Source organism: Cricetulus griseus (assembly GCF_003668045.3).
Source record: "Cricetulus griseus strain 17A/GY chromosome 1 unlocalized genomic scaffold, alternate assembly CriGri-PICRH-1.0 chr1_1, whole genome shotgun sequence".
In the NCBI taxonomy this organism is placed as follows: Eukaryota; Metazoa; Chordata; class Mammalia; order Rodentia; family Cricetidae; genus Cricetulus; species Cricetulus griseus.
The window spans coordinates 164,146,934-164,174,908 of NW_023276807.1; the positions used below are offsets into that span (position 1 = coordinate 164,146,934).

General features: G+C 43.0%; 1 protein-coding gene across 1 annotated transcript; it reads right to left on the reverse strand.

Moving 5' to 3' along the window:
• Positions 1 to 22,717: 22,717 nt before the first annotated feature.
• LOC118239618 (MLV-related proviral Env polyprotein-like) lies at positions 22,718 to 24,876 on the reverse strand. Its single transcript, XM_035452179.1, has one exon. It carries the CDS (start codon positions 24,731 to 24,733, stop codon positions 22,754 to 22,756), a length of 1,980 nt encoding a protein of 659 aa, XP_035308070.1. The 5' UTR covers positions 24,734 to 24,876; the 3' UTR covers positions 22,718 to 22,753.
• Positions 24,877 to 27,975: the final 3,099 nt, after the last annotated feature.

Genomic DNA, 27,975 nt, shown 5'->3' on the forward strand with positions numbered 1-27,975 from the left:
TTATTTTTTCTGAACAAAGTCTATCAGTAAACAGCTTTGATTTTTGGGGGGGTATTAAATATGCAACTGAATAGCTGGATTTTACAGCAGAATTCATCATTTAAAAAAGGTTTTTTTTATTGTTATTGTGGTTAAGACCCACTTTTTAAAGTTGTGCTCTTCTTCTCTATGGCACAATATTTGGTGTGCACAAAATCTGCCAGCATGTTTATTGGTGACAAGTAGGCATATAATGCCTTTACACATTATAAACTTTGCACACTTGCAAGTATTCTTGACATATTAAGCTGAATAACTTACAGTTTACCTTGACAAAAAACAGTCTTCTGTCCACTTTTTGTTAAATATCCTTGCTTCACTTGGTACTTTTCTATATATTGTTTTTCCTTTGAGATGTTTTAGAAATCATGTTGGGGTTTAGAAAATAGAGACTATGTTTACTTTTGTTATGGATGTTTGTAGGGAGACACCGTAACCACGCCTCCTAAGGGCTGGCTACACGTATGCCTGACCACACCTGTCAAGGTGTGGTCAAGGTGAGGTCAGGATAACGTGGGATGCAGGCACATGGGAGGAGCCCCTCTTCTTCTCCTGCCCCTTCTCCCTGGCCTCGATGCTCTGGCTTGCGTTTGGCTGGTGTTTATCTGAATAAAAAGATATCTTAACCTTACAGACTATGGATCATCTTCACTCTTATTATAGATGTTAGTTGATAGGAAAATAGAAAGCAAGATTTGGGCCCCATCTCATATAACATCTCAACTGTTGTTGCAGTGCAAAGTGTAAGAGGTGTACTGCAAAGCATGATGGGGAGTGGCAAGTTGTGTCTGAGGTATGGAAGTACCCTTAACAATCAAGTAAGAATGCAACCTGTTCCTGTCTCATAAGCGACATTACAACAGGAGGTTGAAATATTATTGATAACCATGGCTTTTGCTTGCTAATTACAAGAGCATGAAATTCGGGTGGAACCAGTTTGGTTCTCATCCTTGCCTTCTTTCTGTCAAGATTCCCAATGTTTAGTGTTCTGTGAAGACGTGAGAGCTCCTGCATGTTTTGTGACAATGTGAATATCCAATAGCATCTTTGGATCAAGTTTTGTGAGTGAGATTTCAGTTCATATTTCATCTTGGGGTGCTCATGCCTCCTGGCTGCATTTCCCAGGAAGGGGACTCCTGCTCTCACAGTCATTAATCAGTGACTGACTCAGCCTGTAGTTGGAAATACAGTGTGTCTGTGAGCAATCAGACAGCTTCAAACTTCTTTGTCTGTTCAAAGTGTTTCATCATTTGAAAAATCTTCTTGTTTAGATGGGAACAAGGCAGATGATTGCCACTGCTGTTCTAGAGGTGAGCGGGTGGAACTTGGCTAAATCCTACAAGGTCACATCAGAAGTCACTGGCTTAAGTAATGTTAGGAGTTCAAAGTCTTTGTTTCAACAGACCAATGCCCTTCAAGTAGCATAGTTATGGTGACAAATAGAATAGCTAGGGATACTGTGTTGAGAAATGAGGTAGGAATAGAAGTCCTTGATGCAGAAATCATAAAGACAAAAAGGGGTTATTATATGTGCATAAAATAGTCTATGCTATGATGTGAAGGCACTAAAGACAGACCAAATTAGCTGTATTTTTGCTTCTTTTGTTATTGTTATGTGCTGCATCATTTCTCTGAAGTCTGTCTTTGCTTTTACAGGTGCCAATCAATTCCACATTGACCCTTGTCACTGACAAGAGCCACTGAAGCAAGGCTTGATGGTCTAATGAGCAGGGAGATAGTTCCATAATACATAGTCAGAGGCAAAAGGTGAATGCATAATTAGCTATCTAACAGAGGAGCAAATTCAGTATTCTAGCAGTTTCATTCTGTTCTTTTTAGAATCTTAGGAAATGCACTCTTCCTCAGAAAGAGGAGGGCCTTCAGGCCGCCAAGAAAAGAAACTAATCTGTTCTCCTGCTTGTCTTTCTGGTCGGCAGCAACAAAACAAGTCCTTATATTTTTAGGCTCATGAACTGAAGATGAAACCTGAAGCTCGGTTAGAGGAGAAGGTTGGTCAAACCTAGAGGAGGAACTATTGTTCTTGAGTCTGATGCAGACAATGTAACAGGACAGGCCTCACTGTCTCACTCCAGTTGCAATCTTATCCAGGAGGGTCTGAAGTGAGCAAAGGCAAACAATGTGATGACAGTCTCCTGCCTCTTATTTGTTGAAACAGAGTCTCTCACTGAACCTGGGGCTCTTCAGTTGGCTAGACTGGCTGGGGAACAAGCTTCAGGAAGCCTTCTCTCTGCTCCCTCTTTCCCTGGGTACTATAACCAGTGTTGGGGTTCCAGACATGCACTGCCTCACTTTGCTTTTATGTGGGTGCTGAGCATGTGGGTGTGGCAAGTTCTTTACCAGCTGAGTCATCTCCCTGGCCCTGGGGTATGCCTTGACTACAGTCAGCTGATGGCTGGTGCAACTTCAGCTTTTGCTTCTGTTTTATAAATGGGAAGAAGGAAATGAGCAAACCAAACTCCGCATCAGCAGAATGTAATCTTTCCAAGGAGATTCCTGTCTCCACCAAAACTTCCCATTTGTAGCTCATTGGCCAGAATTTTGTCTAATGGATATCCTAACTGAATAAAATACTTAGAAATGAGTTTCCTTTCTTTTATGTGGACATATCACTAATATCACAATTTTAAAATGATTATGTTGATATGGGAGAAGTGGAGAGGGGATATTGGCTGGACAATTATCAATAACAGAGCAGGTAAAGGCACACAGTGTCTCTGAGAAAGTATGGCTGTACTGACTATTTATGTGAAAAACACCTATCATTTAAAAAAAAACAATGGAAATAGCAAAACATCTCAAGGGCAGTAGGTATGATATGGAAAATATAAACCCCAAACAAGCTACCGGAATATTAACGGCTTATTCCTTTTTTTTGTCTAAGATTTATTTATTTTTATTTTGTGTGTGTACAATGCCCAGAAACCAGAAGAAGGTGGTGTAGCCCTTGGAACTGGAGTTAAAGAGAGTTGTGAGCCTCCATGGGAGTACTGGGAGCTGAACCAGGAGCCTCTGGAAGCAGCAAGTGCTCCTAACCACTGAGCCATCTCCCTAGCCTCTTGGCTTTTGCTATAGAGCGGAAAGATATCAGCTTTAAAGCCATGGGTTTCTCCTGGTCCAGAGAATCTTAATCCCATAAAGATTAGGTCTAGTAACTCAATTTTACAATTTCTTCTCTTTTGGGGGTTTGTGAAGAGTTATATGTTTTTTGGCTTCCCAGTTATGGAAGATAGTGTGGAGAAGGAATGGAAAACATCTATGATTCTGTCTCCCAGTACCTCCTCTCAATGTCCCCTGAGCTCTCCTCAACCCAACCCAGTTTTTGCTGATGCCAGAGAGACACACCCCATGACACTGGATGACACAGAAAGCAGCACACGGAGCAACAAGGTGCTGTCAATGCAGACAAGAACAGTGTCATGTGTGGTGACATGTAGGTAGACTGCACCACTATACTTAGTCTATAGGCATGAGCCACTATACCTGCTCTATAGACATGAATCACTATACCTGCTCTATAGGCATGCACCACTATGCTTGGTTTATGTAGAGCTGGGTTTCCAACCCAAGGCACATAAGACATGTCTCTACCAACTGAGCAATATCCCCGACTCATACTGGCATTTAATTATTTCAACTGTCACTGAGAAGTATCTGAAGAGATAGAAATGGTGGCTATGTAGAGTTGAATATTGGGGTATTGGCATGCAGTTTTTGGCTGTATGCCAGCTCATGTGTGATGATTAATGTGTCATGGTAGTTTCAAGGATCCTGATCTCTCTCTCTCTTTCTCTCTCCATATATATATATGGAGAGAGATATATATATATATATATATATATATATATATATATATATATACTCATTTCATCTTTAAACACACTCTAGTGACACCTACTGTTTTTATTTTGTGGATGGGGAAATTAAGAGTTAAGTGGGGTGCCTAAGTTCAGTAACTATCCAGCTGGTACTGTCTTCTCTAAGCCTCTCTTCAGAGCCTCTGCCATTACTCACCAGTGTAGGTGGAAGAGATGAACTAAATAGAAAGGATTCATCTCTCTCAAAACTCTCTCAGTTCACCTATATTAGCTTTGGAATCCTACAGACTCATCTAGACATGTTGTTTCTTTGTGAAACAGTGTTCAAAATAAGGAGAACAAATAGCAGATGGTGATATTTGTAGACTAAAAACCCAATAAGGTGATTATTGCCACTTTTTTCTGGCTGTAGGAAGTGCCTAATTGGGTGTCTCAAATACTATGAACATACTTGGCAAGTAATATTTGTAAGTGAAGCATATGATTTGTCACCCTATTCAAATATATTGCAGTTTAAGACTTCCTTTACATATGAAACTAAAATTTTCATCGTTCCTTAAAATTAGAATATTCTGCTTCCACAAAAAAACCTTAAAATGAAATGATCAGCACTCATTCTGTGGTTATTTAAGAAGAGATAAATTATAAACAGATGGGATACATGTATGCTTTATAATCACTTATGCTTATAAAAGAAAAAAAGTCTGTGTAGCTTTGGACATCAGTAAGATGTGCTGAACATCAAGGAGGCATCCAGTCTTCAAGGAAGACAGAGATGGTTCAAACTGAATGATCATGAGGTCCTGAAACTTAACTATGCAAAGTCAGCCAAAAGAAAGCTTAGAGCCAACTCAGAGTTTGGATGGAAGCAACCCTAAACGTAAGCCTAAGCCTAATGTTAACCCTAAACTTAACCAAAGCATCAATGCTGTGGAGTAATCATTTTGTACACTATAAAGATTTGTCATTCAACTGGTTTCATAAAACACTGATAGGATGGTTGCCAAACAGAAAACCTAGGCAGGATGACCAAACTAAAGATGCTAGGATGAAGAAGGGTGGAGTCAGAGAGACAGCAGCAGACACAGAGGAAACAGGACTATGGAAAATGAGGTAACAAGCCATGAACATGTGTTAGAGGGTAGATAAGAAATATGCATTAATTCATTGTATAAGAATTAGCTAGACAAGCTTGAGCTGTAGGTTAAGCATTTGTAATTAATATAAGCTTCAGTGTGTTTATTTGGGAGTTGCTAGCGGAACACAAACTTCTGCCAACACACTAACACTAACTTTAACCCAAACCCCAACCTTAGCCTGCCCTAACCCTAACCCTGACCCTGATCCTGACCCTAGTCCTAGCCCTAACCCTAACCTCAACCCTAATACAAAACTCTAACCCTAACCATGACGCTGAGATAACAAAGTCAGTCACAAAAAAGTTTGGAGCTACCTGAGGATTTGGCTGCAGGTAATTCAAATACAAATGTTAACTTGAGTGGTGAGGGAGCATTGTTAACAGCTGGACTAGCAGTGACTAAATAATCATCAATATTAATTCTGTCTGTATAGGCCAAAAGAGGTGGTGCCTCCCTCCCCCTGACTTTTCTTTTATATTTAAATTAGAAACAAGCTTCTTTTACATGTCAATCTCAGTTCCCTCTCCCTCCCCTCCTCCCCTGGCCCCTACTGACCCACTATCCCAAGCCCTTTCTGCTCCCCAGGGTGGGTGAGGTCTTCCATGAAGGATCCTCAAAGTCTGTCATACATTTGGAGCAGGGCCTAGACCCTCCCCCGTGTGTCTAGGCTGAGAGAGTATCCCTCTAGGTGGAGAAGGCTCCCAAAGTTCATTTGTGTACTAGGGGTAAATACTGATCCACTACCAGTGGCCCCATAGATTGTCCAGACCTCCAAACTGACTTCCTCCTTCAGGGGGTCTGGAACAGTCCTATGCTTGTTTCCCAGCTCTCAGTCTGGGGTCCATGAGCAACCTCTTGTTCAGGTCATCTGTGGGTTTCTCCAGCCTGGTCTGGACCCCTTTGCTCATCACTCCTCCCTCTCTGCAACTGAATTCCAGAGTTCAGCTCAGTGTTTAGCTGTGGGTGTCTGCTTCTGCTTCCATTAGATACTGGATGAAGGCACTAGGATGGCATATAAGATAGTCATCAATCTCATTATTGAAGAAGGGCTTTTAAGGTAGCCTCTTGACTATTGCTTAGATTGTTAGTTGGGGTCAACCTTGTAGATCTCTGGACATTTCCCTAGTGCCAGAATTCTCTTTAAATCTATAATGGCTCCCTCTATGATGGTATCTCTTTTCTTACTCTCCTCTATTCTTCCTTAACTAGATCTTCCTGCTCCCTCATGTCTTCCTCTCCCCTCCTCTTCTCCCTTTCTCTTTCTTCTAACTCCCTCTCCCCTCCCCTCATATTCCACATTAGCTTAGGAGATCTTGTCCCTTTTCCCTTCTCTGGGGGACCATGTATGTCTCTCTTAGGGTCCTCCTTGTTTCCTAGCTTCTCTGGTGGTGTGGATTGTAGGCTGCTATGTCTTTGCCCTAGATCTTAAATCCATACATGAGTAAGTATATAGCATTTTTGTCCTTTTGTGACTGGGTTACCTCACTCAGGATGGTTTCTTCTAGTTCTATCCATTTGCCTGCGAATTTCAAGATTCCACTGTTTATTTTTTTTTCCCTGAGTAGTACTCCATTTTGTAAATGTACCACATTTTCTCCATCCATTCTAAAGTTGAGGGACATCTAGGTTGCTTCCAGTTTCTGGTTATTACAAATAATGCTGCTATGAACATGGTTGAACAGATGTCCATGTTGTATGAATGTGCACTTTTTGGGTATATGCCTAGGAGTGGAATCCTGGATCTTGTGGTAGATTGGTTCCTATTTTCCTGAAGAACTGCCATACTGATTTCCAAAGTGGCTGTATGAGTTGGCACTCCTACCAGCAATGGAGTAGTAATCCCCTTTCTCCACGAGATGGTACCCTTGAACGAACTGGTACAGGATACTGCTTCCTGAACATAACACCAGTAGCACAGACACTGAGATCAACAATTAATAAATGGGACCTCCTGAAACCGAGAAGCTTCTGTAAGGCAAAGGATACAGTCAAGAAGACAAAACGGCAGCTCATAGAATGGGAAAAGATCTTCACCAACCCCACATCTGACAGAGGGCTGATTTCCAAAATTTACAAAGAACTCAAGAAGCTAGTCTCCAAAACAGCAACTAATCCAATTAAAAAGTGGGGTACAGAACTAAATAGACAATTCTCCATAGAGGAATCTAAAATGGCTGAAAGACACATAAGAAAGTGCTCAACATCTCTCTGACTTTCTTTTGCCAACTTACAAACAAATGAGCAGCAAGGCAAGAGATACCTACACTTGCTTCTGATTGGCTACCTTCCCAGACCATGAAAGGAGACAGAAGGGGAACCCACAGGTGTGTTTATCATTCTGTAGCAGCTATTCCAGTGCCATTCTACCATGATGAGCCCCAGGGGCCTGCTTTTTATTACTCTCTCCTCCAGTGTGTTTTGTCATTGCTAAACACATTATGCCTTCACCCTCTCTTCACGGATGCCCTTCTGCCAGGGTGGTAGCTACAGCATTCAACTACATAGACTCAGGAAGCAGTGTTTTCCTTGACTGCCTTGCCACCTTTCCTGTGGGCTTTGTTGTAGGGGCTACACTTTTCTTCATGTATGGTCAGACTGCCAGAAAAGTGTGGTGAGGGTTAAGTGAAGGCTGCTACCCACCTCACCCCTCTACTACTCTATGTGTAATCAATAGCACATACTTTAGGTGGTCATGGGAATCACATGTTGCTTGTGGAACTTGGAGAACCCCATGAGGAAACAGGACTCCTATACAAAAACAGGCATTATGTCACTAACATTGTTATGGGTTAATTATTACTGTCATACTCTTGGCTGGACATAGTCTTAGCTCAGGACAAAGTCGTCACACATTGGAGCTCAAGTGCTGTTTGGTTAGCAGATGAAAGGGATGGTTTTTCATTCTGTTCTTTTGTCATTGCTTTGTAGTTTTTGAAAATGTGTGTAATTTCTGAGAAGGTCTGTGCTTCCCAAAGCTAGCTGTGATGGATGTACAAAACAGCTCAATGCTGCCCGTTCATTTATTCCTCTTAATAGAAGCTTTACCTTGTAAGTTTTGTTCTTATTGTGCCAAAGATGCTCACATGTGACTCGAAATTTAAAAAGTCTACTTTAAAACTATAAAAATTTATTGCCACAGTATTAGGATTTTTGTTTAAGGTAGTTCAAATGGGTTTCTATGGTAACAGAAGAAAAATACTGAAGAGTTTACAGAAATCTGATTTTTTTGATTACTAAATGCAAATTGTTCTTACACATCTTTGGAGATTTCAATTCTTAATAGTCTGTTTCCCCTGAGAAACACACATACCTCATTAATTTGAATGAGATTAATAAGCAATTTGTCATAGCTTAGGCTGTGTAAAACTTCCTAGTGAGCCATTTAATCAATGAGAGAGTAAATGGATTGAAAAGAACCTCAAGGATTATAGACAGAATGTTTTAAAGAAAAATGAGAATGCACTGTTGTGAAATAGAGATCTATAGTTTATTTGGCAATATTTTGGAAGTGTATTTGTATTCAAACAACTTGATTGCTACAAGGTTTTCTACTTTCTATATTTCATTAACAAATATACATGGAGAAATCTAACTTGTCTCAAGAACTGTACTACTTACAAGAGATCTGCAGTAAACTGGACAGCTTTCTTCAGTGAGCTCAAAGTTTAGTGATGGCACAGGAAACGAAAAATTCACAGCAAAAGTATATAGGAACAACAACAACAACAACAACAAAAGGCTTCATGCAGTTGACCGTTGCCATCCTCATTTCTATAACCAGTCATGTGGCTTTGGCTGATTATTTATAACTACCTTCCTTTACTCTCCATTCTGCTCTTCCTCCACCATTAGCAAGCATCTTGGCAAGTCTTGGTTCTTTACCTAGAGGGGTGACCCATACCTTCCTTCATTCCTGGACTATATATAACCTTGCCTGGATTGGATTGTTGAACTTTTCATTGATATTAATCACAGGGCACAAGACCACAGCTCCACTCCCCACATACAAAAGGAAAGACAAAACATAAAACCAAATGCCTTAAAGGATCTCCTGGATTCCAGACACACTCTTCTTTACGTCCATTGTGGAGCCTAATCTTCCCCTGGTAGTCTGCATCGATCACACTTCCCTATCACAGTTACTTCCTGTTTATCATGTTGACTCAAGGGTATCAGGAGCCCAAAGTGGCCCAGAAGTCTTAGGTTCCATTTTAATGGAATGTTTGTTTTTCTTCCTGGCAGAAGTACAGTTCCACTCCTGTACTAGTTTCTGATCCACTTTCAGGTCATAGTCACCATTGAGGGAAGTCAGCTGTAGATGGACTTTTCTTTGGGCTGCCAGCTCACAAACAATGACATGGACAATTTTTAATTATGAAAGCTCAGCTTGAGCTTAGGCTTGTTTCTAACTAGCTCTTATAACTTAGAGTAACCCATTTCTATTAATCTATGTGTTGCCACCTCTCCTTCTGCATGTCCTGCTTCATCTGCAAATGATTGGTGACCCACCTTTCTTCTTCCCTGAGCTCTCTCTATTCAAGAAGTCTTACCTATACTTGATGCCTAACAATTGGCTGTTTATCTTTTTACTAAACCAGTCACAATTACAATGACACAGTGTAATCAAATATCTTGCAACAGTCAGGAAAGGAACTCAAGCAGGAATCTGAATCAGAAATCATGGAGGGATGTTGCTTGCTGGCTTGTTTGCAAACGTATGCTTAGCTAGTTTTCTTATGTAGTCCAGACTACCTGCCCAAGAAATGGCATCTCCCACAGTGGGCTTGGCAATTGACAATCAAGCAAATCCCCATAGACACAGGCCAAACTGATACAGATGGTCTTACGGTTGACACTTTCTCCTCAGGTGATCCAGTCTGCATCAAATTGACAATTAAAGCTAATTACAATGAACAGTTGTTGTAAATTCACTGAAAACTTTATAAGTTCTCCCTTTCAGCCTCATTACTAGAGGCAAAAATAACATCTTTTGTATTTTGTTTACATCTAGATCTCTGAAGGAAAAATATAGAATGCAAAAGTGATTGAAAAAGACCTGTGCAAAAATGACAATGAACTGTGGAATAATCTTTGTATACTGTAAATATGTAATACTCTCATTTGTTAATAAAGATCTGACTTTACCTATAGTTGGGCAGGAAGAAATTGGGTGGGAAAGCTAGGCTAGGAGAAGGATGGGAAGAAGAAGGGCGGAGTCTGGGGAGTCAAAGGCCAGACATAGAAGAAGCAGAATGTGTAAAAAAAGAGGTAACAAGCCATGGTATAATTTAGATAAGAAATATCAGTTAATTTAGGCTGTAAGAACTAGTTAGTAACAAGCCTAAGCTATCAGCCAAGCATTTATGACTATATTAAGTCTCTGTGTTTATTTGTGAGGAGGCTAGTGGGACAGCTGACTTTGGTCCCGGCTAAAATCTCCACCTACAACAATGTCTTGAAAAAATCCCCATTCAAGCAAATATAGGTAATTTAAAATACCCTAACAAATTTTGCTAATCTTTTGTTAGGTTAGAAATCTTTGCCTGGAAGTTCAAGCTTCTAGGGACTGTTGAGATGACTCAGTGAGCAAAATACCTGAGTTCAGATTGTCAGTACCCATAAAAAAAAATCAAAACAAAGCTAGGGGTGGTGACTGCCAAATCTATAAATGCACTGAAGGAAGGCAGGAAGGAAGGTAGAGACAAGCAGATCCTGTGTCTCATTCACCTGGAAGCCTAGCTAGATTGATAAGCCCCAGTTAAGATAGAGATCCCATCTTAAAAAAATAAGGTGAATATTAAAGAAACTGGGGGGGGGGGGTTTATGTCAACTTGATGCAAGCTAAAGTCATCTGAGAGACGAAACCTCAACTGAGAATATGCCTCCCTAAGGACTGTAGGCATGTCTGTATGCCATTTTCTTAATTGGTGATTGGTAAAGGAGGGCCCAGCCCATTTGTGGGTGGTGCCATCCTTGGGCTGGTGGTCCGGGCTTCTGTAAGAAAGCAGGCTGAGTAAGTCATGGGGAGCAAACATGGACGATGAATGAGGTCCTACTTTCAGGTTTCTGCCCTCTGTGAGTTCCTGCTCTCATTGCTTTTGATGATGAACTATCATGTGGAACTGTGAGTGAAATAAACCCTTTCCTCCCCAAGTTGCTTTGATCATGGTGTTTCATTACAGAAATAGAGAACCTAAGACAACACCTGACACAACCTCTGGCCTCCATGTACCCCACAATCAAACATGTACACACATACAAACATGTATCACACACGCGTGCGCACACACACACACACACACACACACACACACACACACTTCAAATGTTTAAAAGTTTGAGAATTTACCTTAACATGATAAATAATTCCAAAACAAGTCTATAGTTTTTCATTTTCATTTGCTTGCTATAATTGTACCATGTAGAACTAGAATAATTTTTTTTTATAGTTAATTAGCCTCACAGCTCTTAGTATTTCTGGTCTGATCCATTAGTTCTGTAGCAACCAGTTCATTATACATTTGTTAATGTTGAAATCGTTCTGACTTCTCAGAGAACTGTGCAAATGGTTACCACAGTACCAAAGGGCTGACTTTGTAGTCTTAACATAAAAACAAGGACTGCCAGTCCACGGCAAGTAGGATGGAGGTTTCCTTCATGTCTCACATTTCTATGGCTCTTTCTTAGTTGCTTATCTCATGTTTCATGAGTAGCTGTTTCCTTTCTGTACATGATTCTAGTGAGGATTGCTTTGTCCTTAATTACGGTCTGTGATGAGGTAAGCCAGGCCATGGTATATATTGGCTTAGTCATACCATTTCAGGCTATAAGTATATAGTTATGCCCAGTGACCACTTGAAGAAGTTGCACTATTGTTTGGATCTTAAATGTCCCTGAAACGCCATGTGCTAAAGGCTTGTTGCCATGTGCTAAAGGCTTGGCTGCCAGCCTGTGAAACTTTTGGGAGGAAGAGTTTATAGGAAGGAAGTTGGGTCACTGGTACTGTGCCCCTGAAGGGATATTGAGAACTTGGCTTCATCTTGTCTCTTTCTGTTTACTTCCTGGCTGCTCTGAGGTGTGAAGTTTTGCTTAGCCATTTTTCTCCAGCAATGTGTATTACTTCATCACAGACACAAAAAGCAAACTAGCCAAGAGACCATTCATTCCATGAAATGCCTGAAATCAAGACCCAAATTAAACCTTTTCCCCTTTAAATTCTCAGTTTTTTGTTATGGGGACAGAAAGATGATCAATATTGGTTATAATCACATTTTACGATATTAATTCCTGAATTCCATGAACATGATGGGTCTTTCCACCTCCTAGCAGCTTCTTCAATTTCTTTTTCTAGTGTTTTAGTTTTCATTGTATAGGTCTTTGTCTTTCATGTCCTTGGTTTGGATTATGCCAAGTTTTTTATTAATATATTTATCTATTTATTTAATTATTTATGTGTGTGTGTTTCCAAATATGCATGAGATTGTTTCCCCGATTTCTTTCTCAGCATACATATTATTTGTATAGTGGAAGGTTAACAATTGTTATATGTTAACTTTGTATCTTGACACTTTGCTGAAAGTGTTTATCAGCTTTGACAGTTTTCTGTAGGCTTTTGGGTCTCTTCTGTATAGAACTCTATCACCTGCTAACATCTGACTTCTGTTACTAATTGTATCCTTCTCTTGACTTTACCTTCTTGTCTTGTTGCTATAAGACTTCAATCATTATATTGAATAAGAATGGAAAGTGGAATTCTTATCTCAATCTTGATTTTAGTAGAGAAGCTTTCAGTTTCTCATTTAGTGCAGTGTTGGCTGTAGGTATGTTGTATGTAGCCTTTATTGTGTTGAGATATACCACTTCTATTCCTACTTTCTTCAAGACTTTTATAACTAAGAAATGTGGATTTTCAAAAGCCCCTTTGGTGTCTATTGAGATGGCCATGTGATTCGTGTTCTTGAGTCCACTTATTAGACGTATTGGTTCATATATGTTGAACCATCCCTATAACTCTGGAATGAAGCTAGTATGGTTATGGTAATGATATTTTTGATGTGTTCTTGAACACAATTTATAATCATTGTATTGACTTTCTTTTATGTTTGTTAGAGAGATTGTTGTGGGATTTTCTTTTATGTTTATGTTTAAACATTTTGTCTCACCTTGGTTTAATTCAGTAGGTCAAATTGGTCTAGAAATCCATCAATTTATTTTACATTTTACAATTTGATAGAATATAAGCTTTTAAATGATGTCCTAGTGATTTTCTGAATATGATTGCTATCTCTTGTAACATCTTCTTTTTAATTTCATCTGGGTTTTCTCTATCTTTCTTTGAAATTTTTGTTTTTATTTTATGTGTATAGGTGTTTGGCTGCATGTATTTCTGTGCACCATTTGTGTTCCTGGGGCCTTTGGGGGCCAGCAGTGGGCACTCCATGTCCTGGGACTGGAGTTATAAATGGTTATGAGCCACTATGTGGGTGGTGAAAGTCAAATCTGGGTCCTCTGGAAGAGCCATTTACATCTCTTACCTGCCATGCTATCTCTTCCATACCCTCTATCTTTTAGCTCCTTTGGCCACAGGACTGATCTTTTTAAAGATGAACTATTTGTTCACTTGACTCTTTGGATTTTGTTTGTTTTAATTTCTGCTCTGATCTTGATTATTTCTTTCCACCTACTGATTCTTGTAATTTAAAGATGCTATCAGACAGAGCTCACATGGTGGTTTTTTTTTTTTTTTTTTTTTTTTTTTTTTTTTTTTTTTTTTGGGAAAGGGAATGGGAAAAAAGGTGAGGGGAGCAGGAAGACCAGCCTCTGGGGACAGGAGCAGCAGAAGAAAGGCGTGGCAGGGAGGAGGGAAGACAGACAGGCAGAGAAGCAGAGAGAGAAAGGAACACACACACACACACACACACACACACACACACAGAGGGAGAGGGAGAGGGAGAAGGAGAGGGAGAGAGAGAGAGAGGGGGAAAGGGGAAGAGGAGGGGGAGGGGGAGAGGGAGAGGGAGAGGAAGAGGATAGTGAATATGCACAGGTGGTACTCTTAGTGGCTGCAGCTGAGGGCTGAGGGCGTATCCTGTCAGGTTCCCAAGGGCAGGCCAGTACAGATGCCTGAATACTAACACTGATGTCATTTACTTACAATGTTTCTCTACTTTTGTTGGAATGATCTGTCTGTCAGTGAAAGCAGGGTATTGAGATTACTCACTGTTATAGTATTTGTGTTAATCTGTGTATTTACATCCAATAATGCTTGTTTTATGAAGCTGGGTGCCTTGGTGTTGCATGTAAATGCTTAGCCTTGTAACAGCTTACCCATAAAGTATTCCTTCCCAGAGTATGAATAGAACAGCTTTATCTCTTCTAATTTTGGTTCCTAGTCTACCTTTTCAGTTTTCACAACAACAACCCCTGCTTGCTTTCTGGTTCCATTAGCTTGGAATACTGTTTTTCCAGGTAATTATTTTAAAATATACTCTCTGGCTGGCTAGCACTGTGTGGGCCAGGGGTGCTGGGATCCCTTGTTGTGGGTTCCCCCACCTCAGCAGCAGTTTTGGCAGGGAAACTGACTCAGGTTCACTGTGTTACACTTTAGCCTCAACCTTCACAGTCCAGGGTCGTGTATAGGTCCCTTGATGGTTCAGTTACTGACTCTGCAACAGCCCTTCTGTGGGCTGTTCTGTGGCTGGTATTGGGTGAGGGGAGGGTCTAAGCTGTTGTCTAATGATTCTCGCTGACCTTAACCAGTACTGTGTGCTGGGACTGAAGCTTTGCTTTGACCTCTCCAGCCCCAAGGACTCAATCTGACTGCATCTGGCTGGAGGTCTTCCAGCTTAGCTTTCCTTTGCCAGTGTGTGAAAGGAAGCATTTCCATGGAGATACCTTATGATCTCACTGGAGCTGATGGGTGCCATTGGGTTCCGGTTCACAGCTCCTCCCCACTGCTTCCTTGCAGTGAGATCACCTGGCTTGATAAATTCATTTGCTGAGATTGTTTGATGCAGGAATAGAGATTATTGTGTATGGTCTTGATTGTTTTTCTTTTCACCTACTTACTTGTGTTCATGGGGCCTTTATTCCACCATTTTATTCTGAAATCTCACCATTATTTTTAGTCAAATAGAGATAAAGAGAGAAATAATAAAATGGATTTTATTGGCACATTTACTGTGTTAATTATGTGTGTTCTTAATTTTTTGTGTCGCTGACCTTGCTATATTGTATGTTCCATGAGAGCAGGGACATTTACAATTTGTAGAGTCAAGCAAGCAAATTAGTTCTAGACCACACTCACATTACTATGATGGGTTAGGATATTTGTGATTGCATGGTACAACCCCGTTGGTATTTAGCAGATTTCAAACTGTAACTCCGAAGACTGCATGGCTTCTGTGTTGCATACCCTCAGAACATGTACACACAATTTTACAATTTATATATCAGTTCATGAGACTTCTATGGACTGAATTATGCTTTCCCAGAATTCACCCCCAGAAGAAACTGTATTTGGAGTAAAGAAGCAAGTTTAAGCTAAACAAAATCTTGAGCGGGTCTTGGATGCTGATTAGATGAGAATTCTGCCAGAAGGGGACACAAGAAGTAGGCAGCCATGTTGGTAGTCCACAAAGGGCCCCCACCAGGAGCTAAATCAACTGCATCTAGATTTTTGACTTCCTGTCTTTCAGATCTGTGGGAAATAATTTTTGCTGCTTAACTCACACAGTCTGTGGATATTTTGTGATAGCACCCCTCCTGACTAATCTGCAAGAAGCATCCTTAAAACCTACTCACCAAGCTTGAGAGTAGAGGGATACGTAATTTTGCATTAGTCTCAGAAGTAGCAATGGCTTTTGGAGGGCTGATCACCTGTTAATTCTGTGAGATGATTTTTGGAGAGCCTGTTATCCATAAATGCAACCTTGTCAATGATAATGATGTATAACACACATCTGTCAATTAGAGGCATGCCTGTAGAGTAGATTCAGAAGGGAACTTAATAATACAGTTAGATAAGAAACTGTAAATAAGTGTGGCTGATGGCATGATTGACACAAGTCAATTAGACACCAGTTCTTGGTATATAATTTATTTAAGATTTTGTGATATTTCTTAGACAGATTCCCAATGGCTGTCAGTGATGAAATGATTAAAAAAACTTACACAGTCAGCTGCCAGTTTTGTTAGGGTACTTACTAGCTGGAAAGAAAGACTAACAAGTATTTGAATTCCTTTTGTTTTCTCCTTTTTCCCCCTGTGTTACTCTCAACTACACCTTTTCCTTCCCCTTCTTCTCTCCCTCCCTCCCTCCCTCCCTCCTTCCTTTCCTTCCTTCCCTTCCTTCTTTTGGGGGCAAGGTTTCTCTGTGTAGCTCTGAACATCCGGAAACTCACTCTGTAGATCTGGCTGGCCTCAAACTCAGAGATCCACCTACCTCTGCCCCCCAAGTGCGGGAATTAAAGGCATGTCCACCACCACCACCTGGAAAGTACATATTTCCCTGTAAGCCTCTTTTTAGATAGTGAAACAGCCCAAACCCAATCCCCAGGGTTCTTGCTTTTCACTTTCTCACGGGTCTCATGACTTTAAATACAACCTACATGGTAACCATGGTAACGACTTACATGCTCCTGTCTTAAACTTCCACATCTGCTTGGTTCCTATTGGCCTTCCCAACTGGTATCCTTGCTCTGTCCTTCAAGGATTGTGTTAATTTCACGAATATTTTACTTATAATTTTTACTTCGTTGTAGTGGGTGTATGAGGGTGCATGTGTGCCGTAGTATGTGTAGGGAGGAAAATTCCATGGGATTGTATTTTTCCTTTCTTTTATGTGGCTTCTGGGGGTTCAGGGAGGATTGAGCTCAGGTGGTAAGGCTTGCATGGCAAGTTCTTTTACCTACTGAGCCATCTTGCTGGCCCCTTTGTGGCATTTTGAACTAAAATTACTCGTGGAACAGCTTAGGTTCACAGCACAATTGGGTGGACATTTTTCTAATGGCCCCGCTCCCTGGTCCGCACCAGAGCTCTCTCGGGTCCCCTTCACATATTCATGAGGTATTCAAAATCATGCTGCCTTCTCCCCTGCAAGGCTCTTTCCCAACTTTCCATCCCATTCTTGGTTTTCTCTCTTCAGCTAACCAACCCTGCCACCTCTAGTCACTTCTCAAACACACTTAGCCAGTCCCCGCTTTTGGATGTGTGCACTTCGTGTTCACTCTGCAGGAGAATGTGCCTTTCCCCATCTTCACACCTTGCTTAGGCGTTTTCTCATTTGTCAGTGTAGGGCAAAAATCCCATTACTTTTCATGCCCTCACCTTGATGAAGTTCTTGTGGTAGATGTTTGGAACTCTCACCGTGTGACCTGATGCTGTGACTTATTTGCTTTTGTGATTGCTATTTGCATCCTGCTATAAGATCAGCAACATGCAAAGTTTGTTTTTGATTGTGTCTTCAACAAATGGTGCTGGCATAACTGGACGCCAACATGTACAAGAATGCAGATAGAACAAAGTCACCATTAATGCTAATCTTTAAGAAAGTTTGCTATATGCTCTTGGGTGGACATTTTTCTTACCCTGAGAAAGAAAAGGAGAGTCCTAGGATAAAATGTTTATGTTTTGATGTTTATTTTGATTGGCTTTAATTATTAAAATAAGTATTTCATTTAAAAAACACTCTACAGAAGACTCACCACACATGGCATAACATGGGAGATTTCCTCAGAATAATTGATTTATGAGGGAATCCAATAATTGCAAGTTGCCTTTGAGAGCTGAAACCACAGGTTGTTTTGCCAAGCTGTAACACTACAGTGTGACACTAGGTGGCACCAGCTGACAGCCGACAGGCAAGGCGTGTGATGTGTAGCAAGGGATGCCGTCCTGAACACTGCCTTCGTTTTGCATGTAGCTTGTTTTAAGCTTGGAAGACCTCAGTGAAAGAAAATAAAATTTGCTTGTTTCTTTAGTCGTGCCATATGTAGCATAGAAACTCGGCACTAAGCAACAGATTCAACAACATAGAGAGGGATAGTTTACAAAGCAGCAGCGTTTTGTCTCTGTGGCCGTGGATACTGAGGACAGCCTCAGAGGGCATCGGGGAAAGTAAAGTTAGCCACAGCAGAGCTTAAGTGCTGTGCTTTAGTTCCTGTTCCTCCTCTAGGGTCAAGATGACCTTCCCGCCTCCTCTTTTGGAAAGCCTTTTGAGACTTCTGCTCTCCCCGTGTCCCCACCTGCTGCTCAGTGTATTCGCCAAATACACATGCGCATTCATCCCAACATGGCTAGTTGTGGCTCATTCTTACACAGCCCGAGCCTTGAGTTCTTACTATCTTAGGTAGCATGTAGTGGCCAATCAGCCAACAAACCATTTCCACGTGTTAACCACGGGCTAAAATCTAACCGGAGAACTAGCTCAATACTTTTGTTTGTTCATCTTCTCTCAGATACACAGTGTATCTTTATAGTTATATGGAGACCGTAGACATATTTGATAGGGTAATGTGAGCATTTAGTGAAGGGGCTATTTAATTGATGGGGATCCATGTCAGAGCCACTCACAGTGGGATTTTAATCGTGTCTCCAACAGGCCTTCTCTAAGAAATTGTCACATATACACATACTCAGAAACTGCTGAGTCTGTTCTTGTTGCTGGTGTACATGGTTTCAATGCTGGCCAGTCTGCATTAGATAACCACTAACGGGCCACATAACTGGAAGAGACTAAGTCTTCTCCTCCTGGAAGTTATTAATGGCCTGGAGTTATTTGTGTATGGTTGGGTACCTGTGAAACTTTGCCCACTTCTCCATTAACGTACATGTTCATCGAGATTGCTATTGTTCTGGTCTTGAATATGCAACCATTTCTGGGAGAGACTTTCACAGCAGGCTTCCTGGTAGTCTGGCTCTTCCAATCTTTGTTTTCTCTTCTACTGTGAACTTCTGTCACCCTCTGATTGAGGCCCTCAGTTCTTCTGATGCTCAGCCCGGGTTGCTTATCACTTAAGGGTAAACCAACAAATCCCCAACATTCCAAATATTAACTTAAAACTTCTACAGGTAAACTTCTATAAGATCACAGGTGACCCAAGGAACCAACTTCACAGAACTGACCCTCAGTTAAGATCATCCAAGATTCAAACACAAGTGCCTCATAGCCCCCTTGCCTGGTCTTCCTTCCAGACAGTCTTACTGCAAGCTAATTGCAAGTAACACACCACTACCTCAGCTTCTGAGCCAGTCACTCCCTTCTGTTCACTCCATCAGTCAGTATAGTGGCATCTCTGTGTCAACGGGTGTTGGCTTCAGGGTTTTAGTGGTTAACAAAATCTATAGATGCTGAAGTCTCTCACATAAAATGACACAAGTAACACTTTCTTGAGAAGCCACAATCCACATCTTGATCAAACCAAGAATCCCAGCTTCACATTAGTATGTGTTGTGATTTGGATGTGAGGTGGCCCCTATGGACTCACTGGAGGACTTTCTGGGGGGAGGTGGGCAAACTTTAAGGAGGTAGAACTGACTAGAGAAAGTGGGCCACTCACTGGGTGTGGTCCTGGAAGCTTCACGGCATGGCCGGATTTCCTATTCATTCTCTCTGCTTCCTGAGAGAGCATGTGATGTGACCAACCACCTTTCTGTTCTTGTAAACACATAAATGCCTTCCTGCTTGCTGCTCTGTCTTGCCCACTAGAATGGGCTGTATCACTCTGCAACTGAAAGCCATACATGTCGTGTTCTGGTGTGTAGGCGGGGGTTTCCATCTAGACCACAGATCAGCTCTGTCCCACCAGACACTCCCCAAATCACTACACAGAGACTTATCATTAATTATAAATGCTCAGTTGATAGCTTAGGCTTGTCTCCAGCCAGCTCTTACAACTTAAATCAATTATTAATCTATGTGCTGCCCTGAGGTTTGTTTACCTCATCTATGAGTTTACCATGTTGCTTCTTCTGCATCTGGCTGGAGACACCTCCAACTCTGCTCTCCTCCTTCCCAGCATTCTCTCCGCCCTGAAAATCCTGCCAATCAGCTTTTTTATTAACAATGAGAGCAACACATTTCATAGTGTACAGAAGGATTATTCCTCAGCACTGGTGAGATAAAAATATTTACACAAATTTGCTTAATTAGGAGAACAGAATCATGTGGAAATATTATTTTAAATATTTTTGTCATTTGTGTGTGTGTTCATAGATGTTTGTGTGGATGTGTGTACATGCTCATGTTTGTGCATGTTTGCAAATGCATAGGGGTGTTTAGGTCAGAGGTTGACTTGGATATCTTTCTGTATAGTGTTCTTCCTTATTTTTTGAAGTAGGATTTCTTAATGATCCTGCAGCCCATTAATTGGCCTAGGATGGCTGACAGTTGAGTTCTGGGGACTCTCTTCTTCCCACTTCACCAGGCTGACTTTATACATGTATGCTGCCACACCCAACTTCTGATGTGGATGCCGAGGGCTGACATTGAGGTCCTCAGGCTTTCACAGCCAGCACTTTAACCATAGGTCATTCCCTTAGCTCCTTTAACTGACTTTTTTTTTAATTAAAGAAAGAATATTTGTCATTGCATTTGTTAAATGTCATATTAGAAATCATGCAGAAGTTTAGTAAAGTGGTGGAATAAGTCAAGGCCTGAAAAAATATCTATGAAAATAACTGTCTTTAAGGGAATATTAGCAACAGAATCAATAGGTGAGATGAGACAGAGCAGGGCCATATCATCAGGAAAGCTAATGTATTTCTAGTGCTCATTATTGTAAATGCTTACCAAAGGGATCGGAGGCCACCCTGCTTGACCCAGTCTTTCTGTGACAGAAGTGGTAAGGGGGCATTGATAAAGACAGCCACAGAGATAAAAGGCCGGCGTCATAGCTCCTTGTAGGGAATGAAAAAGATGAGGCCAGCATTCACTTTTGAGAAGGAAATGGAAGGTGAACATGATTGTGCAGATAAAGTTCAGAGCCTAGAAAAGGTATGTGAAAGGGTGCTCTTCAAGGATGTAATAGTTCAAAAGCAAGAGGCGTGAAATAGAGCACAAAGGGCCTTAAAGAATGTCGTTAACACAGTGCAGTTCAGGTGTGGAAATAATGACTAAAGGTGGCCATGGAAGTCGCTGTTCAGGAAGGAGGAATTTATTAGGCACATTGGTAAAATCACGGAACACAGTGGGTGTTGAAAGTATGAACTGATCGTATTTTTATAAGGAGATTCCATTTTCTACCCTCCCATGAAGATGACTTGCAGATAATCTCACAGCTACGAAGCAGGTGATAGGATACTCTAGGTGGTTATTAATTCATTCCTGGCAGGCAGTTAATATGCGATTTAACTTTGAAGTTCTAATTCATAAATACACACATAAGTACTTCCTCTCATGCCAAGATACATAGATACCTGTCAATGAAGAACACTGCATTCTGCTGGTTATATAATGATCAGAATGACAAAAATAAGCATCACTCTGGTAGATCAGGAAAGAGACCATCGTCAATTTGTTTCAACCCAGGGCTTTCTTTGTTAAGCGAAAGCAAGGCCCATATACATGAAACCTGAGTTCTCTGAACTATAGAGCTTTATGAGGAACAGACAGTTCTGTTAATTATAGGAAATTAATCACTTTGGGAAGCCTGTTATCTCATTTCTGTTTGGAGGATATATTCATTGTCTGATCTGTGGTGATCTCTACTTCAACTCATTTTTCTTTTTATCTTTGTGGCCTCTCCAGATAACTCTTGGGATCTTACAAGTAGATCCTACTAAACTCTTTCTAGCTCTGCAAAGACATCTTGCTGGCTGCCTTTGGTGTCTACAAGTGGGCATGGCCGTAGGCATCACCATCAGATGCTAATGTTGCCATTGAACATTTTAAGGCTGAAAGACCCCGAAGGGATACTTTCGTAGAGGGAGACCCACACACCCAGGAATCAGCGAGGCCACGAACTGGATGCAAAAAACAAGAGGCTTTATTGGAGACGCAGGTACCTGGGGCGACTTAGCTTCTGTGTGGCTAAGCGCGCCGAGCCAAGGGAAAAGGGGTCCTTATATAGGAAAAAAGGCGCAAGCTAGGAGCAAGGATTCTATTGGATAATTCTAATGAGGCATTATACAGAGCTATTCCCATTGGTCAATGTATATGAGGCGCTATACAGGGTTATTCAAATGAGGCAAAGTACAGAGTTATTCAAATGAGGTGAAACACAGAGTCTTTCAAATGAGGCGAAATACAGAATCATTTCCATTGGATGGTTCAAATGAGACACAGAGCCATTCCAGATCAGCATATTCTCAAGGTCTGGTGTCTGGTACAGCAGACTCAATTCCCCCCCCTTTCCTGATGGCTGACCTTGGGGGCGGAGACCTTGGGACGGAGTGTTTCTCTTCGGGCGGGGCGGGGGCTCAGGGGCAGAGCTCCAGGCCGGCTCACTCGGTGTTTGTTCTCGTGCTGACCCACCTGGTGCTCGCCCTCGTGCCAGCCCACCCGGTGCTCGTTCTCGGGCTGGCCCACCTGGTGCTCATTCTCGGGCCGGCCCCACCCGGTGCTTGTTCTCGGGCCGGCCCCACCCGGTGCTTGTTCTCGGGCCGGGCGGGGAAAGGCCACCGGGGGTGGGGATCGGGGAAGCCGCCGACAGGAGGAAGAGGAGACAAACTTGAGAAAGAAAGGGCTAAGGGACAGGGGTCTTTCATTCCCCCATTTCTCTTGTAACTGAATGGAATCTTTCATTCAGAGGTCTCTAGATACTCTGGATCTATTTGCTTTAGCTGATGATATTGTTGAGTTAAGACTAAGGCCTGTACAACAGATAGTCGTTCTCTGATGAATTGAGTCAGTTTGTTCAGAATGCAGGGACCAAATATGAGGATCAAAAATAGAATAACCAGAGGTCCCATGAGCGTGGATATAAGGGTAGTCAACCAGGGGGATTTAGCGAACCATCCCTCGAACCATCCTTGTTGAGACTCAAATAGCTGTTGCCTCTGTTTTAGCCTCTCCCTAAGTTTGGCCATGCTATCCCTAACTATTCCTGTATGATCTGCATAAAAGCAGCATTCTTCCTTGAGGGCAGCACATAGCCCCCCTTCCTGTAAAAATAATAAATCTAATCCCCGTCTGTTTTGCAGGACCACCTCAGAGAGTGATGTTAAGGATTTCTCGAGTGCACTGACTGACTCTTCTAGGACCTGGATATCCGTGTGCATGGCTTGTTGTAGAAGCTTAAAATGATTAATTCCCTGTAGGGCAACGGTTCCGGTCCCTATGCCGGCTGCTATGCCCCCCATTGTTATTCCTCCTAATAATAGGGCCACGGTAAAGGATATTGGCTCCCTCTTATATCGGGTTGATTTCTCTAGTACGCTGTAAACATATTCAGGTTGGTGGTATGTGACTTTGGGCCAAAGTTCTATCAATATACAAAAGTCAATGGTGGTGTTGAGAACAGTGGTAGAGACACAGGGAGTCAACCCAGTACTGCAAGCCCAATAAGTTCCATAAGGGGCAACAAGGTATCGGCTGTCCTGAGATAATGGCTCTACTTGGTTACATAATTCTTGATGTGAGGAAGGAATCCTGCCTATGCATAGCCCCTTTCCTGAGACCTCAGATATTGTGAGCTTGTGCTGCATAGCAGCTCCGCAACTGGTAGGTGCTGAGGTCTGGTTGGAGTAGTTGCCCAGTATTGCCACGCCTTCATAATATGGGGGCCGGGAAACTAGGCATAACCAGCATTCCTGAGTCTTGTTGGGGTCTGAAAAATTTAAGGCTTGGTAAACTCCTTGGATTAATTGTAATAATCTATCTCTGGTACCTGGAGGGTCTCTGGTTATCTCGATGTTTAGGGCATCTGGGGTGGGGGAGAAGGTGACAGCACCTGGTGTAGGAGTGATAGCTTTAGGAACGGTAGGGGGTTTAGGGACTTGAAAATGGGTTGGGGATCTCTGGTCCGCTATTACTATGTTTGGCCCGACTGATTGTTGGCTTAGGGGAGTAATTTGTCTGTACAGGGAGAATAAAGTCACCGGATCTTTCCCTGCTCGGTGCAGCCTGAGTCCCCAGACCTTAGGACTATCCCAAGTAGTTCTTTTTCCAGCATCTGTGAACCTTAGGATGAGAGGGTTGCATTTTCCTCCGGGGGTGGCGCCTTGAAAACCTCCCCCTCCGGCACTATCATAACAAGGTCCGCAGGCTCTTTGCCCACATCTCCATGGTCCTTTCCCTGCGTACCCTGGGATCTCCCTCCGTTTGAGAGTGATGAAATCCCAAGAGGAAGAGGGTTTCCAGTAAGCCTCCCCTGTGGTTTCACATCCCCATCTTGCACAGTACCCTTCCTGCGGCCCCCCGCAGCCATGAGTTGGTTTATGGCCGGGGCAAACATAAAAATCCTTGCTTCTTGTTCCTATCCTTCCCCCAGGGTGGTGGCATCCGTACCCTGGGAATGGTTCCTGGTCAGAGGGATCCCAATCAGACCCTACTAAGTCACATAGGTCGACATAGAGAGGAGGGAACCCATCATGTAGAGTCCCTATATAAGTGCTGAGGTTGGCTATTTCCCCGGTCCCTAGATTGGCTATTTTCCAGGTGATATTATAAACCCTGTGGGGGTTAGTTGCTACATGGGGGGTAAACAGACAACCAATCAACAGGAGGGTGTACGAGAGAGTCTTATCTTTAAAGGATTTTGAGTGCGGTGTGCGGTCCATTCTGATGCAGTGGCTGAATCGGTGGGTCGGGCTGGCTTTACATGTGAAGCATGTATCCAAGCTGCAATGCCGTCTACCTTGAGTGCGGTGGGAGTGGTAAGCAAAACGATGTAGGGTCCCTTCCAGCGGGGTTCAAGGTTCTTGGCCTGGTGACGCCGGACCCAAACAGTGTCCCCGATCTGGTAGGAATGGGGGATGGTGGGATGGTCCCTCTGGTCTTTATAAGCTTGAGCAAGGGGTTTCCAGACCTCCCGTTGTACTAGTTGGAGGGCCTGTAAATGAGCTTGGAGAGAAGGGGAGTTAGCAAAATCTGAGACATCTTGATCAAGAAAGTTAATGATAGGAGTAGGTACTCCATACAGGATCTCAAAGGGTGTGAGCCCATGTGGTCCAGGGGTATTACGAGCGCGGTAGAGTGCTAGGGGGAGTAGGAGGACCCAGTCTCTAGTGCCAGTTGCAAGCGACAATTTTGTTAAAGTCTCCTTGATTGTTCTATTCATCCTTTCTACCTGTCCTGAACTTTGGGGTCTATAAGCACAATGTAATTTCCAATCAATCCCCAACAAGGTGGCCACTGACTGACTTACCTGGGAGACGAAGGCGGGCCCATTGTCTGTTCCCAATACCTGAGGCATCCCATAACGGGGAAAGATTTCTTCAAGCAATTTCTTAGTAACGATCTTGGCTGTTTCATGTTTAGTAGGGAAGGCTTCAACCCATCCTGAAAAGGTGTCTACAAAAATTAATAGATACTTGTATCCATATTTTCCTGGTTTAATCTCAGTGAAATCTATCTCCCAATGTGTTCCGGGCCGGTAGCCTCTGACCCGGTTCCCGGGAGGAAGCTTCAGTCTGGATGCGTTGACTCGGGCGCACGCATCACATTGCTCAGTTACCTGTTTTAGAATATCGTTCTTCCCCAAAAGGAAATTGAATTCCTCTTCTCGTTCGAGGAGCTCCCGCATCTTCTTGGAGCTCAGATGTGTCATCTTATGTAAAAATGTCACTAGGTACTTGGTTACCCGGTAGGGGATGACAGTCTTTCCTTCATAAGTCCAATCCCCGTTTGGTTCCTTTGCGGCTCCCAATTTCTCTAGGGTTTGGATGTCTCTTTGTTCATAGTCCCATGAGGGGAAGGGATGGTCGTTGGTGGGCTCTAGAGCCAGGAGGTTAGTGGTGTCTGTGGTCAGGGCCGCCTCTCGGGCAGCCAAGTCTGCCCTTCGATTGCCCCTTGCTTCGAAAGAATCCCCTTTTTGGTGTCCAGGGCAATGTATGATACTTAAGGCAGCGGGCAGATGAAGAGCCCTTAAGAGAGCGAGGATTTCCTCCTTATTTTTAATGTCTTTCCCTTCGGAGGTAAGCAGCCCCCTCCGTCTGTAAATTTCTCCATGTATATGGGCAGTGGCGAAGGCATAACGACTGTCTGTATACACGGTGAGCCTCTTACCTTCTGCCAATTTTAGAGCCTGCGTGAGTGCTATGAGTTCTGCCCTCTGTGCGGAAGTTCCAGGGGGGAGTGCCTGGGCCCAGACGACCTGATTCTCTGTGGTGACTGCCGCGCCCGCCTTTCGTTCTCCTTGATGCAAAAAGCTGCTTCCATCCGTGAACCAGATGTGGTCCGGGCTAGGTAGAGGCTGGTCAGTCAGGTCGGATCTCGCTCCATGGGCCTCGGCCAATACCTGTAAGCAATCATGAGCCTCGGGCTCCCCAGGGAGGGGGAGCAGGGTGGCTGGGTTCAGAGTCACCAAAGGCCCGAAGTGGACCCGGTCTTTGTCTAACAGCATAGTCTGGTAATGAGTCATTCGGGCATTAGTAAGCCATCTGTCTGGAGGCTGTCTGATGACTGCCTCTACTGCATGAGGGGCATGTATGGTCAAAGGCTGCCCCAAGGTTAGCTTGTGAGAATCTTTTACCAGCAGGGCTATAGCAGCAATCATTCGAAGGCAGGGTGGCCATCCCGATGCCACAGGATCCAATTTCTTGGAGAGGTATGCAGTGGGCCTTCTCCAAGGCCCCAGTTTTTGGGTGAGGACTCCCTTAGCATAGCCCTCCTTCTCATCTATAAAAAGTTCAAATGGCTTAGCTAAGTCCGGTAGACCCAGGGCTGGTGATTCAAGGAGAGCCTTTTTGATGTCGGTGAAGGCTTTCTTTTGGGGCTCTTCCCATTTAAAAGCAACCCCTGGCCGAGTGAGGGGGTAGAGGGGAGCCGCCATTTCGGCAAACCCAGGGATCCATAGGCGGCAGAAGCCTGCCGTTCCCAAGAATTCTCTCAGTTGGCGGGGATTTTGTGGGGTGGGAATGTCTAAGATGGCTCGCATACGGGCTTCCGTTAGCCATCGACGTCCATCCTTTATCTTGTATCCTAAATAGGTCACCTGTTTCTGACATATCTGGGCCTTCTTGGCGGATGCCCGGTACCCTAGGCTCCCAAGAGTCTGGAGGAGGGCTTGAGTGCCTTCCTTGCATTCCCCTTTGGTTTTGGCTGCCAGGAGAATGTCATCTACATATTGTAAGAGGATTAGAGCGGGGTACCTAACCCGGAATTCTGCCAGGTCCTGATGTAAAGCTTCATCAAAAAGGGTAGGGCTGTTCTTAAACCCTTGAGGTAGCCTAGTCCAAGTCAGCTGCCCAGAGATTCCAAGGGCCGCGTCCTGCCATTCAAAGGCAAATATAGGCTGGCTGGTGGGATGCAGGCGGAGGCAGAAGAAAGCGTCTTTAAGATCTAAGACTGTGTACCAGGTATAGTTAGGTGGCAATCCACTCAGCAAATTGTAAGGGTTGGGGACAGTAGGGTGTATGTCCTCTATCCTTTTATTGACTTCTCTCAGGTCCTGCACTGGCCGGTAGTCATTAGTTCCCGGCTTCCTAACGGGTAGCAAGGGTGTATTCCAAGGAGATTTACAGGGCACCAGAATCCCTTGTTCAAGTAACCTTTTAATATGTGGCCGAATTCCTTCGCGGGCTTCTTTAGGCATTGGATACTGTCTGACGGATGCAGGAAGGATGGCAGCTTTTAAGGTTACTATAATTGGGGCCTGGTTAATGGCAAGGCCCATTCCTCCTGTTTCAGCCCAGGCTTGGGGAAATTCCGCAAGCCAGTGATCAAGGGTTTCCTGATTGTTCGAATTAGTCCTCTTTTCATGGAGTCTATATTCATCTTCTATGGACATTGTCAAGATGGTAAGGGGAATTCCCTCTGGCCCTGTGACTTTGACTTCTGACCTCTCAAAGTGTATTTGAGC